At 39.6% G+C, this 17199-nt stretch overlaps 1 protein-coding gene across 4 annotated transcripts in view; it reads left to right on the top strand.

Annotated features, from left to right (window-relative positions):
• The window catches only part of ITSN2 (intersectin 2), a 141715-nt gene that overhangs the window by 71789 nt on the left and 52727 nt on the right, over positions 1-17199 (top strand). For all 4 annotated transcript variants that reach the window (XM_040992917.1, XM_040992916.1, XM_040992919.1 and 1 more), the window contains 5 exons: positions 7040-7176; positions 10750-10886; positions 12382-12479; positions 15905-16080; positions 16398-16542. In XM_040992917.1, coding sequence (XP_040848851.1) covers positions 7040-7176; positions 10750-10886; positions 12382-12479; positions 15905-16080; positions 16398-16542 — 693 coding nt within the window. The remainder of the gene's footprint in view (positions 1-7039; positions 7177-10749; positions 10887-12381; positions 12480-15904; positions 16081-16397; positions 16543-17199) is intronic.

The raw sequence follows: 17199 nt of genomic DNA, 5'->3' as shown, positions 1-17199 counted from the left end.
ACTCTAACTTCCAAATAAATAAATCTTTATTTTAAAAACTTGCCCAGTCTTCTCTGTGAATTAATTGGTCACATAATCACTAATTTAATCAGGAAGACAATAAACAATAAGATTAATTCATCATATCAGTGAAAATCATTGTTCAAAATAAAACAAACTATGAAATCTCAGTAGGATTAAGTTATGTATACATCAGGCTGTTCTAATACTGTTATAGGGAAAATTTTATTGATCCATGAAGTCTCCTTATCAAGCTTCATATTTAGATATGCTCACCATTCAGATAAAAATGTTAAAATTGTGTGTATGTTTCTTTTACCATGGATAGCACACAAAGCATTTAATATACTCAGTTCTTATTTTAATGTTTAACATTTTAATATTGTTTAAATTAATTCTTTATATATGCCACATGTTGATCTTAATATATTTCTTTAAAATTTATTTTATTTGAAAGGCAGAAAAACAGAGAGAGGAGGAGAGAAAGTGAAATCTTCCACTTGCTCGCTTACTCTCCAAAGGGAGTCCAGTAGTCACTACTAAGCCATGTGTAAACTAGGCCCAGGCACCGTGTCCTGGCCTCCCTCATGGGTGGCAGTAGCCCGAGCACGTGGGCCATCTTGTGCTGCCTTCCTAAGCACGTTAGTAGGAAACTGGGTCAGAACTGGAGCAGCAGAATGATACAGGATGCTGATGACAAGTGATGGCTTAACATGCTATGTCGTAGCACTGGACCCAGTCTCTTGTTACTGAAGCTAAGATGGGGACAGTTGGAAAAATAACTAAGGCAGGGGTCCTTTATACTACCCTTTCCAGTTATTGCATGAATAACCAGATTTTCTGGTTTATTATTTTTTGCTGCAGATTTCACAGAAACTGAAACCCCAAGTTTCTCCACCTGTCAAATGTCACTCAGTGATGATTTGTTGACTGTTCACTCATGCTAATTTTTTCAACTCGGATTTGAGTCTCCACAGGCCAGCAGATTGTTCTTGCCTCTTGTTTTACTTTCTTTCTTCTGCTTTCCTGCCTTCCAGGATTTTTTCACTGCTTATTGATACCTTAATAAGAGTTAATTTAGGAAAACAGAGGGATATGAAATGTGTAGTGTCAGGTCAGGAGTCTGACACAGTGAGCAAGAAAGAGGCCTGTGCAGTCGTCATGTAATATGATACAAAGTGATCAGTTCACTAGCACTGAGAAGTATCCACTGAACCGGTCAGGGAGACCTTGGAGACCCTGTCGAACGTGCCATTTCAGTTGAATGATGAGTAGAACTGCGATGAATCAGGAATGGATGGGAATTGAAGGATTGAATCTGAGCAGCTGTTAGGGATGGCCAAGTGAGAAGAAGCACAGTCTCAAAGAAAAAACTTTTTGAATTAGAAAAGACTTGATAGAGATAGCAAAGAGGGAGGGATGATGGGAGGAGAAAAGAGAAAAGAAATTGAAATTGGATATTTAAAGTGGTAATTGATAGAGGACAGTCTTAAGAAAGAATTAACAGCACAGATCAAAAGGTTAAATAAAAATAATAACATGGAAAAAGATAAGCATCTTTTGTCATATTTGTCAATCCTGTTAAGTGTGACAGCTTTAAGATTTAAAATCAGAAGTTGGCATTGTGGCTGCAGTGGGTTAAGACTACCTGCAATGCTGGCATCCCATAATGGAGTGCCAGTTCTTTCATAAGTAAGTTTGACTGTTAAAAAAATTCTTTATTTATTTTGAGGTACACTTAAATAAGAGACTGATAGACTTATGATTCCTTATGAAGGACTACACTATTGTAACAAAATGGGAAAAATCTGACGAGGGTGGGAGTTTGGGGGGGAAATCATAGCCTACACAAAATTGTACCACACAATTCAAAATTCAAAATAAAAATATATTCAAAATAAAAATATATTTGAAAAAAGAATTTTTTATTTATTTGAAAGGTAGAGTAACAGGGGAGGGACCGAGAGAGTGGTCATCTGCTGATTCATTCCCCAAATGGCTGCAATGGCTGATGCTTGTCCAAGACAAAGCCAGGAGCCCAAAACTCCATCTGGATCTTGCACATGCATGGCAGGGCCCAAGGAATTGGGCCGTGTCCTAGTGCTTTCCTCGGCATGTTAACAGAAAGCTGAATGGAAAGTGAAGCAGCCTGACTCAAACTGCGCTCCAGTAGGTGATGCCAGTATCGTAAGTGGAGGCTTAACTGGTTGCACAACACTATCAACCCCTATCACAAGGATTCTTCCAGGGTAGCTTAGGATATGGAATAACTGAACCTATATGAGAAGAAGAGGGGTACCAATACTGGAAATTTTATTGATTTTGACATGGAAAGATAAGGAGTTCCAATTTGACGGCTTCATAAGTAGTGAGGAGAATGGATAAATTTCAAGGGAGAGAGAAGTAGGCATCCCATTGAGGGTAAGGATGGGCGAGTTTAGTATAGGAGAGCAAGTGTCATTGAATACCTATTTAAAGTTTGAGGTCATGGAGTTAAACTGAAAACAGCATGCCTAGTTATATATATATATATATATATATATATATATGTATATGCCTACTCTACCACATTGAACTATTTGAGTGAAAATGGGGATTATGGTTCATATAGGTTTGGAGTTTATGGGCAAAGAGGAAATGACAAGAAGCTAAAGGTCTTGACACAAGAATTGTGATAAAGATGAGCTCTCAACATTTAAACAGAGGAAGAGGCCCTGAAGAAGAAAGAAAATTATGGAGTCACCAGAATGTCGAGCTCAGTGAAGTTGAAAACAGTTGAATTGGTTGTACCAGTATAAGAAAAGCTCACATGGCAAGAACTTCATTTTGAAAAATAGAACATATGATCACTGGTAGTTGTGTTTCTCATAAGTCTTGGGGTGTAATAATGGGAGTTACAGATTAAGTGAAAAAAATAGTTGGTGGGGAAATCAAACTAAGAGCTGAGGTTTGGGGGCCAGTACCCTGGCATAGCAAAGTAATCCTCTGATTGAAGTGCCGCCATCCCATATGGATGCCAGTGCTAGTCCAGGCTGCTCCACTTTCGATCCAGCTCTCTGCTTATGGCCTGGGAAAGCAGCAGAGGATGGCCCAAGTCCTCATGGAGGACTAGGAAGAAGTTCCTGGCTCCGAGCTTCAGGCCAGCCCAGCTCTGGCTGTTGTGACTATTTAGGGAGTGAACCAGTGGAAAGAAGATCTCTTTCTCTGTGTCTCCCTTTTTCTCTCTGTAACTCCAACTTTCAAGCAAAATAAATATTTATATATACATTTAAGTTGAGGTTTTTGTTGGTCATCTGAGTGGTTATCAATGACTTAAAGGAGAGTGAGGGTCATGAATGAGGATGAGTGTAAATGATTAGTGGATGGCACAGTAGGGGAAGGTGATGTGGCTGGGTAGCATGAGTCGCAGAGAGGCATGGAATATGTAAGAATGAGGGGAGATAATAGTCTGGAAGTGAAGTGGAGAGGAAGAATACTCCAGTTAGCGCTTAGCCCTCATGTCAACAGGATATATGAGAACTGGATTGAAAAGTACGCTGAGAACTCGGCAGGGGAAGATTTCCACTCAGAGAACACAAATGGGTGGTGGGAGTTTCCTGATCACAGAGGAAATTCCAAGCTCCTGAGTAAAGGAATCTGAGGAAAATAAGAGTGAGGGATTCGGGAAGAACAGGGATAAACAACATTGCAGAAATAAGAGTTAAGAAGAAGGACAAGTTATAAGGAACGGGTAGGCCTGTTGCTAGTTGAGAAGACCTTGGTCTTGGAGGACAGGCACTCAGTTCTAACTCTGCACAGAAGTATACATTCCTCTATCTTGGAAAGTTCTGTTATATTCAGCCATAGAGTATACATGTACAGAATTCATGACACTTTTATTCCTTAATTAAGCCATACCTAGACAAACAACAAAAACAGTGGGCTCAAAGGTGAGACTTAATACTGTGCATTATTGCTTAAGAAAATTGGCACATTAGCTTAGGAGTCACATACAGTGAAAAAAGTACTGGCCTAGTACTGTGAAAAAGTGGCTTTCATTCATACACTTGCTGCTTGCTAAGGTTACTTGCCCCCAAGTTCTTGCTTTCATTATGAAACAAAGCCAGCAATAGTTGTTGTGATTACTTTGCAGTCAGTGATTAGATGAGATAGCATTTGTGGGGGTCTGTATTGTGAACACTAAAGTACTACACAAATACTTTTGTTGTCCTGTTATGGAGGAGATTGTCCAGAATCTCCAAAATGCCTCAGATAACAGCAAGGCGGACTCATCTGGAGGTGAGGAACATTATTAGTTCTTTGGATTATAAGTAAAAACATGAGTGAGCCACGTATTTGGTGTTACAGGAAACATTTCAGAAGCACATAGTGTAAGGATTAAGGAAGCAAGCCCTTCTTTCAGGGAACGTCAGGCCTGCCTGTGGAGAACCTATTTTTCCAGCCTGCGGTGTAAATAGTAGGAGCCGTGGCCCAACAGGGTTGCTGGGAGACAAGGGCTAGAAATACCAATTCCTAAAGTAGAGCTTCCTTGCCTTGTTTATGCAGTGGACACCTGGGCAGTCCAGAAACTTCTCTAGGCCCCTTCCGAAATTTGTATTTTAGGGCATAAAGTGGAATATAAAGCATTGTTTAAAAAATCAGCTGTGAGAATCATAAGACATTTTTTAAAACAAATCCAGGATATACTTACTTATTTGCTTAGTCTGAGCCAGATAGCAAAATCTAGCAATGGATTTATTACCATTATTTTAAAGTTAAATGTGATACTAAAATGTGATGCAAGTTATCAATAATATAAGAGAATATCTGATTTCTTTTGACAGAAGAAAGTATTAAATGTAGCTAGTGCTACTGTGGCTTATTATGTTTTTATACAAGTGTTTGTAATTGAAGAAATTGTCACATTTCAGATAAAAGTTAGTGAAATTGAAGATTAATTTTGTTCCTGAGTTTGTGAGCTGCTACATTCTATTAAAAGGATTAAAAAAAAGACCCCTCCCTAAGTTCTGTGGGCCTCAGAGCCAGAGCTGCTACTCTAGAGTGGCTGGGGGTGATTGGGCTTGCTGCTTTTCTCACATGCATTTCCTAGTACTTACAGAGACCAGTAGGCTCAGGTCTGCTCCTTTGCCTAAAGGCTGGTTTCCTCATTTGGTTTTGTTAGGTTTTTCCTGATAGATCTTGAGGTTGTGTTGCTACAGGCATGCTAATTAAGGATTGTTACAGCCTGCTCTTGTTGCATCCTTTCATCATTGTGGTTTGAAGTCTGCTTTTTCTGATATGTAACTGCACTGGCTGCTTTTTGGTGAATTAGCAGAGTATACCATTTTCATTCCCTTAGAATTTGTGTCTTTATATTTATTTTTAAAATACATTCATTTAATACATGCTTCCATCCACTGGTTTACTCCTCAATTGTCCAGAATGGCCAGGAGTGAGGGGCAAAACTGGAACCAGGAACTTAATCCAGGTCTTGTGTGTGGGTGGTAGGGACCCAAGTACGTGAGCCAGTGTGCAGTCACAGGAAGCTGGAGTCAGGAGCCAGAGGCTGGCATTGAATCGGGGGGATTTGGACACACCCAAGCAGCAGCCTAAGCAGCTAGTCCAGATACCCACCCCATCTTCATGGCCAACTTATGTCTTTCTAATAACATGTAGTTGGACTCACTGATAAAATAATTTATTTCTAAAAAGAAGTCAAGTTTAGGGTTTTATTATTTTATGTGAGTAAATAACAACAAAATTTTAACATGATGTCCCATCTTAATATTATGTTTCCTATTTTCACCGAGATGCTTCTTTTGATTAGGATTTTTTCCTCCTTTCTTCTAGCCTCCTTTTTGTTCTCTCATTCAGGATTCTGTGGATGCTAAATGATAGGAAGCCAGTTTAGAATAGTGAGTGAATACTTGTTGGAGACTCTAGAACTACTGACTATGAATCTTTAGGAGAGCTACTGGATGGGGCAGTTCCTGGAACCCTGGGCAGTGAAACTAAAGATGCAGCCCCAGCCATCCTGTCTCTTCACCCTTCACCTCTGTTTCTAATCTTTGCTTCTCTCTCTCTTTTCTGTTGTTTACGGTCTCACATGATAGTGAGGTAGCCCTAGGTTTACCTTCTCTCAGTTCAGTGAACTCAGAGAAATCAGGTTTTTTTTTTCTGCCCTCTCAAGCTGTGTGAATCCCAGAGAAAGAGTGTGGCCTGGCTTGGGTCATTCTTAAGGGGTGAGGGACTGTAATGGTTAGGCCAAGTGTCATGGTCCTTCCTCCATGGGAGGCAGTGGGAAGGGTCCTGAGTCAGTCAGAAGGAACAGGACCACTTAGGGTGGGTGATTGGCCACCCTAAGGAAGGAAATGTTGTTGGAAGAAGGGAGAAAAGACAATGCTGAACAGACAATGACAAGTTTCTGCTAAGACACTTAACGTTTTGGCAAGTTTGTTTACTTTGAAATTGTGAGCTATTTAAAAGCAAAGACTGTAGACTTGTAAGTCAGGAAGCCTTGATTGGAACCCCTTTGAATCTTTCATAACACTTTGCACGTGCTTAGGTGCTCAGTAATCAATTGTTTATTTTAATGTCCATTTGAAATACCTCTTGATTATTTTGACTTACTCTGGTCAACATTTTAGGCGGACATTATCTGTTTTATTAGCTTCGAATTAAGTCTTTCAGTGATTGCTTCTGTGTCTAGTTCATGATCTTATTTGTATATGTTTTTAATGACTTGGTTAAACTATATATGTCAAAAACATGTCTAAAGAATACTCCTTTTCAAACAAATGATAAGCAAATTATCTCCCAACCCCTATTTTCAGTGGATTGCTTTATTATTGCAAATAGAAAGTGGATAATTTTGACTTATGTGTCTCGGTGTAACATGGCATACTTATTGTATCAAGATTTTTGAAATCTGTATTTCTTTAAATTAGTTTTCCTTAGTTTAACTTTAGGAATTTTTGTCTTCCAATTAAAATCAACACATTATTACATAATGCAAAGATATAATCACTTACATATTGACTTATTTCCATTTTCTCCTCAGGAACTGAGAGAAAGCTATCATACACAACGGTTAGCCCTTGAACAGCTTCATAAGATCAAACATGATAAGTTGAAGGAAATTGAAAGAAAAAGATCAGAGCTAATACAGAAAAAGAAACTAGAAGATGAGGCCACAAGGTAAAATAGCTGAAAAATTTATTGTACATTATTGCTGTTAGAATTCTAATTTTGTTTCTCAAATCTTTGGTTTAACTGAAAATGTAATAGTTGTCATAAGTTATAATCACATTCTAACTTTTGTCAGTGCATTGCTACATGTAAACTCCATTTATAGTTACCAGTTTTTTGTTCTGTGAGTGAAAGTTACATTGGAGTCGGACCTGATTGTTGGCCTTCCACTTAGAACATGGGGAGCTTAGTTAAATCACTTTACCTTTCTAACTGCAGCTTTTTCTTCTGATGAAAGAGATAGGGATGTATACCTCCTTGGTAACTGTGTTAATTAAAATAATGCAACTAAAGAGCCAAGTGTAATGTCTTGTACATGATAAGCACTCAGTCGTCTTTAACTCTATTAAAAACATCTTCTTACTATTTCCTGAGAGGTCATAAAACTCAAATGGTTAATTTTAGAGTTAAGTATTAAATACCATGTTGATGCCTCCATGTTTTTATTTAAAGGTTTACCTATTTATTTAAAAGCCAGAATTGGTGACTGACTGGAAGAAATAGCTATCTTCCATCCTCTGATTCACTCCTTATATGCCACCATGACTGGAGCTGAGTTGGTCTGAAGCCAGGAGCCAGAAGCTTCTTCCAGCTCTCCACATGAATGTAAGGGTACAAAGATTTGGGCTGTCTTCCACTGCTTTCCCAGGCACATTAAGTGGAAGCTGGATCGGCAGGGGAGCAGTCGAGACTAGAACTGGTGTGCATAAGGGATTGTAGCACTGTAGGCAAAGGCTTTACCGGCTATGCCACAGCATACCTCTGTATGCCTCCATTTAGATTAAGAAATAATACATTTCTGTAGTATCTGAAGCCTAGAACCATTCTAGAGACGTGATAGGGATTTTTTTTTCTGTTAGTAAGATCTTTTTTCTGATACATTCTGTTTCTCCAAAGGTCTTTCTTGTGTCAAAGTAAGTTTAATTCCTTAGTAACCGTCCATAAGGCAGTATTGCTTTGCTATAGTAAAGAGTGGACGAATAACACCTGTGAAAGAGCTGGTGTTTTCCTGGGAGCTAAGGCAGATACACTACCATTTAGGAGGCCTCAGTTGTTAATAGCTCCAAAATAGACACTTCAACACATTTTTACTTAGTGGTGTTCTCAGCTGCCATACAGGTAGACTCTGGATTACTCCTCACTCTTCAGTTTCTCATAATTCTAATAGAAGATTTAGAAATCATACTGTTTACTCGGACCTGGCATTGTGGTATTTCAGGTAAAGCCACTGCCTGCAGTGCTGGCATCCTGCATGGGCACGGGTTCGAGTCCTTGCTGCTCCACTTCAGTCCAACTCCCTGCTAATGTGCCTGGGAAAGTAGTGGGAGATGTCCCAAATCCAGGCACCCCTGAACCCGAGTGGGAGACCCAGAGGAAGTCTGACTCCTGGCCTCGCCTGGTCCAACCCCAGCTGTTTGGGCTGTCTGCAGAGTTAAACAGCGGATAGAAGACCTCTGTCCCTCTCTTTGCCTCTCCTTTTTTCTCTCACTTAGCTTTCTTTTCCTCCCTCTCTGTCTAATGCTACCTTTCAAGTAAATAAAAGAAATGTTTCTTTTAAAAAATATGTATGTACTGTTTACTCCAATACCTCTAGTTTTGTGGCCTCCCAGCAGAACAGTACAGACCTAGAGGCAGAGACATTCACATTGAAACTCCTGTTAGCCACCTCATGTTGGCAAGGCACCTGTGCCTGGCTGCACAGCCCGTCCCTGTGTCAGAATCTTCTGGTGCTTGCAGTGGTATCTTTTTATCTTGCTCACAATTTCTTTCAGGCCATTGTATGATAGTAACACACATTTTTATTTAATTGATCATCCTTGTACATTATCCTGCTGTAGTAGAGAGAAGAAATCAAGGAGAACGGAAGTACAAATAGGATGTAACCAGTTCAAGACTGGGTGTTACTTAGCATTGTGTCTTAGTAGTTTGCTTTGGCCCTTTGCCCAAATATCTTCCCTTCTTGTCCTAAGCAGTGATAGTCAAGTTTTCATATTGTAGAGATGGTCTCTCCTGGCACTACATCAGTTTCTCATTCGCTAACTTATGTTCATTTAGTGAACCCTCTGGTCTTTTTCTTACACTACTGAATATGTGGTAAGTACTCTGATGATGGTGTCTATAATATTGTACTAATTTAAACAAAGGCTCCTTTGGATCATGCTACACTTGGGAGTATGTCAGAGAAACTGAAAAGAACGATAAAGGGGATAGTATTTGTGATTAGATACAAACTTCAGGAGAAGCCTTGTCCACAAAAGGGAACTGGATTCCAGTTTTTGGAAGCCACTGCCGGCATTCTGTGATGTGATGAGTGTCAAAGATCTTGGAAAGGGTTGTGAGGCAGCTGCTTGTAGCATCAGTGTACGGTGGCTTAGGGAAAAAGTGCATGGTGACTTAGGGAGAAAGCACTAACTGAGGACCTGCTTGCTTTCTCCTTTTATTTTTTAGACTATCCAGGTTTCTAAATTGCTCTAGGATTCAGGAATAGAAACATGAAATTAAGCTAGCATTCCCACTCTGATGGAATATAAAAGCTCCCAAATCCCAGGGAGGTAAGCAGTGTAATCTGTACTGCTCCTTAGTAGTAGTAGTACTGTCCTTTAGAAAAGGTGATAAATTGAGTGATGGCACCTCTAACGAAGGCCATATAAATATACATAAGGACGATATATGTGAGTTCTAATAGTGCAGTGATTAAGTCTGATTACAGATTGGCTGGAAATCAAGCTACAGCTATGTTAGATATCATGACATGAAAGAGAAAGGATAGACAGAGCTCCCTCCCATCTGCTGGTTCACACCCCAAGTGCCCAGAGTAGCCAGAACTGGGTGAGGGGGAACCTGAGAACCAGGAGCTCATGTGAGTCTCCCATGTGGGGCAGGGACCAAACAACTTGAGTCACCAAAATCTGCCTCCCAAAATCTGCATTGGCAGAAACCTGGATTTAATTAGGAGTCCAGAGGCCACTCTAGTATGTGATAGAAGCATCCCAACCTGATACGTGTCGTAAGCAATAAGCCAAATGCTGCCCCCAAGGGACTTTTTGAAGTAGTAGCACGAAAGCAGATAATCTTTCCAGAAGCACTTATTTTCACAGCAATGATTGGATTCCAAGGGTGAAGATTTAGATGGAATTGTGGGAATTAAAGCTGGAAGGTAATCCCGGTGAAGATTCCCCTATGAGAAGGGAAGAACTTTAAATGTAGTTGTTAGATTTGTTTGTCAAATGATTCCATTTCATTGCCCCCACCCACTTTTTCTTTTTGTTTAGAGACTGGCTAGCTGGAGGGAGAATGGGTGTGAGATACAGGGAGCGATGCAGTCTAGCTCATCTCTTTAGTCCAAGGCTCCTCTTTGGATTGGTTGATATTGCTTTGTTTTCTGCTCCTACATTGACCCCCATTCATTCTCTCCTTCTTTCTAGTAGTTTTTTAGCTAGATAACTAGATCTTATTTTATACTTTCATTTGATGTAAACCATTCTTATGTCATTCTGAAAATTTGCTTTCTTTTAAATATAGGAAAGCAAAGCAAGGAAAAGAAAACTTATGGAAAGAAAGTCTTAGAAAGGAGGAAGAAGAAAAACAGAAGCGACTCCAGGAAGAAAAAACACAAGAAAAAGTTCAAGAAGTAGAACGTAAAGCTGAGGGCAAAAAAAGTAAGAATAAAAGTTAAAATAATAGATTTAGTGCTGCATTTGATCTTCAACTTCAGTGCCTGGTTCCAGCTTCCAGTGGAAGTGCTCCCTGGGAGACAGCAGGCTCTCTGTCACCCCTGTGGGAGACCTGGGTGGAGTTCCTGGCTGTCCCTGGATCCTGGCTGCACCTGTTGCCGCTGTGCTTATCATAGTCAGTTGGGGAATGAACTGACAGGTGGACCATTGCCCTGCCTAACTGTGTCTCTCAAATTAAAAGCAAAAATAAAAAATATTTTATAAGATGAAATGACAAGCTAAAATGAAGGAAAATCAAAACAGAAAAATGTTTACTCTTAGAGTCAAAAGAAGAAAGAAAATCTTACTAAATTATACTTCACTTACTAGAACAGTCTGAGGGTAGACATCTTAACAGGAGAAAAGAGCATTGTCTGTAGACTGACTGTAGGAGGAATCCTGATGTTGTTTTGGTAGCTGAAGCAAAGTTTTAACAACTGTATTCAGCCAGTGTAAACAAGCTATTGGTTTTAATCAAACAGCAATAGATCTTTGTACTCTGATGTTATCTCAGAAGATACAGTTTTTTAATATACCTTAGAGTCTATTCCTATAATACTCTATTATTATTTCCCCTTTGGACACACAAAACCTTGATCTATATTCCTGTAAGAATGTGTCAAAAACTTGACAAATTCATGATAAAGTGTTTTTCTAAAAATGAGCGTTATAGGAAGGACATTTGGCTTCCTGGGTCAGACACCAGTTAGGACATCTGCATCCCATTCCCAGGTTGTTGGGTGTGATGCCAAACTCTGTTCCTGACTCCAGCCCTCTGCTAATCCTCCAGGCAGTGTGGCTGCCTCCAGCTGGCCTCCTATTGCACATGTGTGAGACTTGGATTAGATTCCCGACTCCTAGATTCTGCCTTGAGCCCCGTTGTGAGCATTTGGGAATAAACCATTGAGTGGTAGGCTCACTTTCTGCCAAATAAGTAATAAGAAATTCACAAGAAAATATATTTAATATTATCTCCTTTTTTATTTTTGGACCTGTCTACTTTTCTTTCACACTAATTCATCTGTAGGTCTTTCTTGAGCCATTTTATTTTCTGAACTTCTCATTGCTGGCCTCTCTCTCTTTTTTTTTTCCCCCCCCTTTTCTTTCATATTTTGAGCTTCATAGGTCAAACCACATCTTTCTGTGCTTTGTCTCCTTTCAGTTAGTACGATTTGGCCCGCCACTGTTCTCAAACGTTTCTTCAGATCCATGTGCTTGTGTGTCAGCCTGCAGATTCACTTCAGATGAGCATCCTTATTTGCTTTTGTATTGGCTATATGATTGATCAAGATATTTAAATTCTAACAAATATATATCAAATGGATTTCCCTTATAGTGTTTGTTGTTGTTTAGTTTTGTTTTAGATTTTAAGAATTCTCTGTTGAACCATAACAAAGGTATATGTACATAATGTGGCAAATAATGACAATTTTCTTTTTAGGTGAAACACATAATGCTTTGGTGAATTATAGAGCATTATATCCCTTTGAAGCGAGGAACCATGATGAGATGAGTTTTAATTCTGGGGATATAATTCAGGTAGGAAAAAAAAGGTTGTTTTTTTTTTTCTGGTAAATAGGCTATAATACATTATTTTCTATAATAATATTGGCTATAATTTTATGTAGTTATTTAACTTTTAAAGTGTCTCTTAAAGGGCTGGATTGTGGCAATGCACATAAAGCTGCATCCTGCATTGTTGGCATCCCACTTGGCTCTAGTTTGTGTCTGGGCTGCCCCACTTCTGATCTAGCTCTCTGATAATGGCCTCGAAAAGCAGAAGAAGGTGGCTTAAGTGCTTGGGCCCCTGCTGCTCACATGTGAGACCTGGAAAGACGCTTCTGGCTACTACTTTGACCTGGCTCAACCGTAGCCAGTGGGGCCATATGGGAATTGAACCAACTGATGGAAGATTTCTTCTTGTTCACTATTTGGCTCTCCCTCTCCTCCTCTCTATCTCTGTAACTCCAACTTTTATATACATAAATGAAAAGATAGCAAAATTTTGAAATACAAATATTTCTTAGACATAACTTCATGGGGCCTTATGTTTAGAGCTTCCTGAGGTGGCTGGGATTGCCCTGTTCCAGTGGAGGAGGCTCAGGCACTCAGACTGTAACCGTCAGGTCCCCAGTTCCCAGATGGGATGCAAGTGTATGTCTTCTGATTTCCAAATCCACAGTTCTTTTCATTGTGCCATATTTATTTTGTTCTTTTAATAATGTACTGTAAATTGGTGGGGAGGGGACTCCTTGACTATTTTATAGCTGTTGTTGGAAAAGTTGAAGAAGTTAGTTTCTGCAGCCCTAACTGTATGCAGGTTATGGGGGAAAATTGTCTTTATTATACTTTCAAAATCCATGTGAAATGGATGAATAAGAGAAGATAGTGTTTGAGAAAGCCAGGACAATGGGAAGAGTTACTAGGACTTCTGTCACTGTTTGTTTTCTTTTTTGTAAATTAAGCTAATGTTACCTAGAGTCTGTAGCCAGTATCTGTTTTCTTTTGTCCCTGCACTGTCAACCAGTTTGGTGTATTATTATGAGTTAGGTAGCAAAGGTTTAGTGATCCTTACAGTGGGGTTTACCAGAACTCAAGAGATAATCCCCACATACTCCTTCTGTTGCCATTTTCACCACTGGCAATTTCATCCTGCTCCTGAGTGGAAAGAGATGGAGGTTGACAGCTTGTCTGGACTGCTGCCAACCGTTGATCCTCCTCCACTGGTTGGGAGTGAGGCAACTCAGCAATGAAAGGTCATCGTTAAATAAAACAGTATTAGGAAATGGGATAGCCATATGCAAAAAAGTGACTTTTTATTTATTCCTTATAACACATAAATTAAGTCAAAATAGATAAAATAAAAAGCCTAGAACTAGAATTTCTAGAAGAAAATGTCAAAAAATCTTTATGGCTTCTGGTTTCTCAGTGTTTTTGTTCTTCTTGTTATTAAGATTTATTTATTTGAAAGAACAACAGAAATGAAAAAGAAAGATCTTCATCCACTGGTTCACTCCCTAAATAGCTGTAACAACCACAGCTCAGCCAGACTGAAGCCAGGGGCCTGAAACTCCATTTCAGTGGAAGCGGCCCAGGCACTTAGGCCATCTTGCACTGCCTTCCCAAGTGCAGAAGAGCTAGGTCAGAAGCAGAGCAGCTGGACTCCCAGTGAGTACTGTAATATGGGATGCGTGAGTCCCAGGTGGCAGCTTAACCCAGTGTGCCACAATGCCAGCCGCAAAGTTTTTTTTTTTTTTTTTTTTGCAGTCTGTCATATAGCTAAGAAGGAGGGAGCAGTGGAGCTCCACCAAGTAACTAATCCAATCCAGTCTGCCCCCAAAGACCCTACCTTCTAGTGCTTTAATTTGAATCAAGCCTCTCCCCAGTCAACCATTAGCATTAATCTGTTAGCCATTAACATCACACTTGAGTTTAAACATTGGTTAAGAGTTTGGGGAGTCAAGTCCTCTTCAGTCCATAATAAAATGTAAGAAAGGTAAGAGCAAGGACTTTTTTATATTTACAATGAGTAAGTCTTTGCTGGTAAGAATAATAAACTATCAATAATTAAGGCGTAGGAGTAAATGAGGAGAGAAAATTTCAAGTTTCAATGTGAGTTGAGTTTCCATGGGTCATCCACTTGGCAACATCTCAGTCGTTAAGGCATAGTGTGTCTTTTTGAAGGTCTGAGAGCTTCTGAATTTGTTACTACATACAGAACCGATCAGATTGTACAAATGAGCCCATTCAGGAAGTGTGTAGCCTGAGGCAGGAAGCCTTGCTGTGCTATCAGTGTGGAAGGGACAGGGACCCAGAAGCAGAGGAAGACAGTCTGAGGACAGAGAGGAGGTCACACTGTAAGGAAATGTCTGGTCAAAGAAATGAAGTTACAGTTAGAAAGCAGCATTCAGAGATTTTCTACTGCAATTAGCAAGATCAAGAAGTTTGTGAAATAGAATCAGAATAAAAGAACTTAAAAAGCAAGAAAATGGTGGCCAGTGTTGATGGTTGTAGTATACCACCTGTGAGCAACTTCCTGTATGCGCACCAGTTATAGTCCTGGCTACTCCAGTTCCCATTCAACATCCTGCTAATGTCCTGGGAAAGCACCAGAGGATGGCCCAAGTGTTTGGGCCCCTGCACTCATGTGGGAGACCCAGAGGAAGCTGCTGGCTCAGCCCTAACCCTTTCAGCCACTTGGGGATATTTTTCCCCATCTCCCTCTCTCTGTAACTCTGCCTTTCAAATAAAGAAAGAAAATCCTTAGAAAGAAAGAGAGGAAAAGAGAAGAAAAGAGGAAACCATTATGAACAGCAAGTGGGAATCAGAGCTAAGGAGCAAGTAGGGGAAGTTTGCTTTACACTGTAAGCCATGTGTAATGCTTTTTGTGGTTGTAAATGTTTTCATTATTAATTTGGGTAGCATTGGAATTTTCAGTGTAAAAAGCTGATTTGTCAGTCACTAGCAATAGTAGCCATTAATATAAATGGCTACTAGCTTACTGGTACAGTGGGTTAAGTCACTGCCTGTGATGCCAGTATCCCATTTGAGTGCCCACTCAAGTTCCACTTCTGATCTTGCTCCCTGCTAATTTTAGTGCCAAGGAAACCAGCAGAGGATTACCCAGGTACTTGGGCCCCTGCCACCCAAGCAGGAGACCTGGTTGGAGTTATTAGGTCCTGGCTTCAGCCTGGCCCAGCCCTGATGCTGATAGTCATTTGGGTAGTGAAACAGTGGATGAAAGATCTTTTTCTCTGTCTCTCCCTGTAATCTGTCTCTCTGCCTTTCACTCAACTAATCTTTTTAAAAATTTTATAAACTGTACCTTAACTATGAATTAAATGGACTGAAAAGTTAGAATACTATATAACAATCTGCATATTTTCACATTTTTATAAATCTCTTTCCACATTTATGAATGTGTGAATTCTAAGCACTGTGAACACTTTCTTTTTTTCCTATAGGTTGATGAAAAAACCACTGGAGAACCTGGTTGGCTTTATGGTAGTTTTCAAGGAAATTTTGGTTGGTTTCCATGCAATTATGTAGAAAAAATACCATCAAATGAAAAAACTGGATCTCCTAAAAAGGCCTTACTTCCTCCTACAGTATCATTAGCTGCTACCTCAACTTCTTCTGAGTAAGTGTTTAGCTAACAGAGGAATTTATGTAGCTGTACCGGCATGTGAACACGCAACTCATAGATGTGCAAGCCTACCACTTTGCCTCGTAATAATCTGAACCGATTGGACTTTTTCTAAGAATATCTTTTGTTCTGAATTTAATAACAAAATTTAATCAGTGGAAACATAGATCAGTAGTGTATTCATCAATTTCTCTTTTTTCTCTATAAATTGCATTTAATACACTATGTGTATCACAAGTTGATAAGTTGGTAGTGATTCATTAGTTTCTAAGCAGTAAGTCATACTTACAAAAAAAGTGTTGTATTTGCAGACCACTTTCTTCAAATCAACCAGCATCACTGACTGATTATCAAAATGTATCTTTCTCGAACCTAAATGTCAACATATCATGGCAGAAAAAATCGGCTTTTACTCGCACTGTGTCCCCTGGATCTGTGTCACCCATCCATGGACAGGTATCTTGTCTGTACTTTCTTTGAATTTGCTCCTGATGTGATATAAACAAAATTATGATTTTACACAGTCATCTCACCAGGTTGTAACGTTTAGTTTTTATTCTTATCAATTCACATGATATGAAGTTGAAGAAATGATTATATACATATTTCTTCACAATTAATTCCCATTACATAAAGTTGCTAATAGTTGCCTCTAAGTTCAGAGTATCATTTTTGTAATTTCTATTATAAATTCTTTGTAGTTACTGAGAGTAATTTAAAAGTTTTGGGGGACTTTAACGGCATCCATAATTTTTTTCCTTAAATAATTCATTTGTCTGGGATCCTTGGAACAGTTTTGCATATGTTTAGCCTTTGGAAGTAATGGGAAATAGAAATAGAAAGTAAGTTTATTTTGGTGCAAAAATTTTAAGTCCTGGACAGGAGTTTGGCACGGTGAAAAAATCACTTGGAAAGTCTGCATCCCATTTTGGAGTGTTTGGTCTAGGTCGTGGCTCCTATGCTTCCTACCCAGCTCCCTGCCAAGGTGTACCTGGGAGGCAACAGGTGATGGTCTGAGTCCAAGGGTCCTCGCCACCCACGTCGGGTACCCAGAGGGATTTCTGACCTCCTGGCTTTGATGTGGCCCAGCTGCAGCTGTTTCAGATGTTTAGG

This window comes from Ochotona curzoniae, unplaced genomic scaffold, assembly GCF_017591425.1.
Source record: "Ochotona curzoniae isolate NIBS_2020 unplaced genomic scaffold, NIBS_Ocur_1.0 contig_883, whole genome shotgun sequence".
Taxonomy (NCBI): domain Eukaryota; kingdom Metazoa; phylum Chordata; class Mammalia; order Lagomorpha; family Ochotonidae; genus Ochotona; species Ochotona curzoniae.
This window is presented reverse-complemented; position numbering and strand designations above follow the sequence as displayed.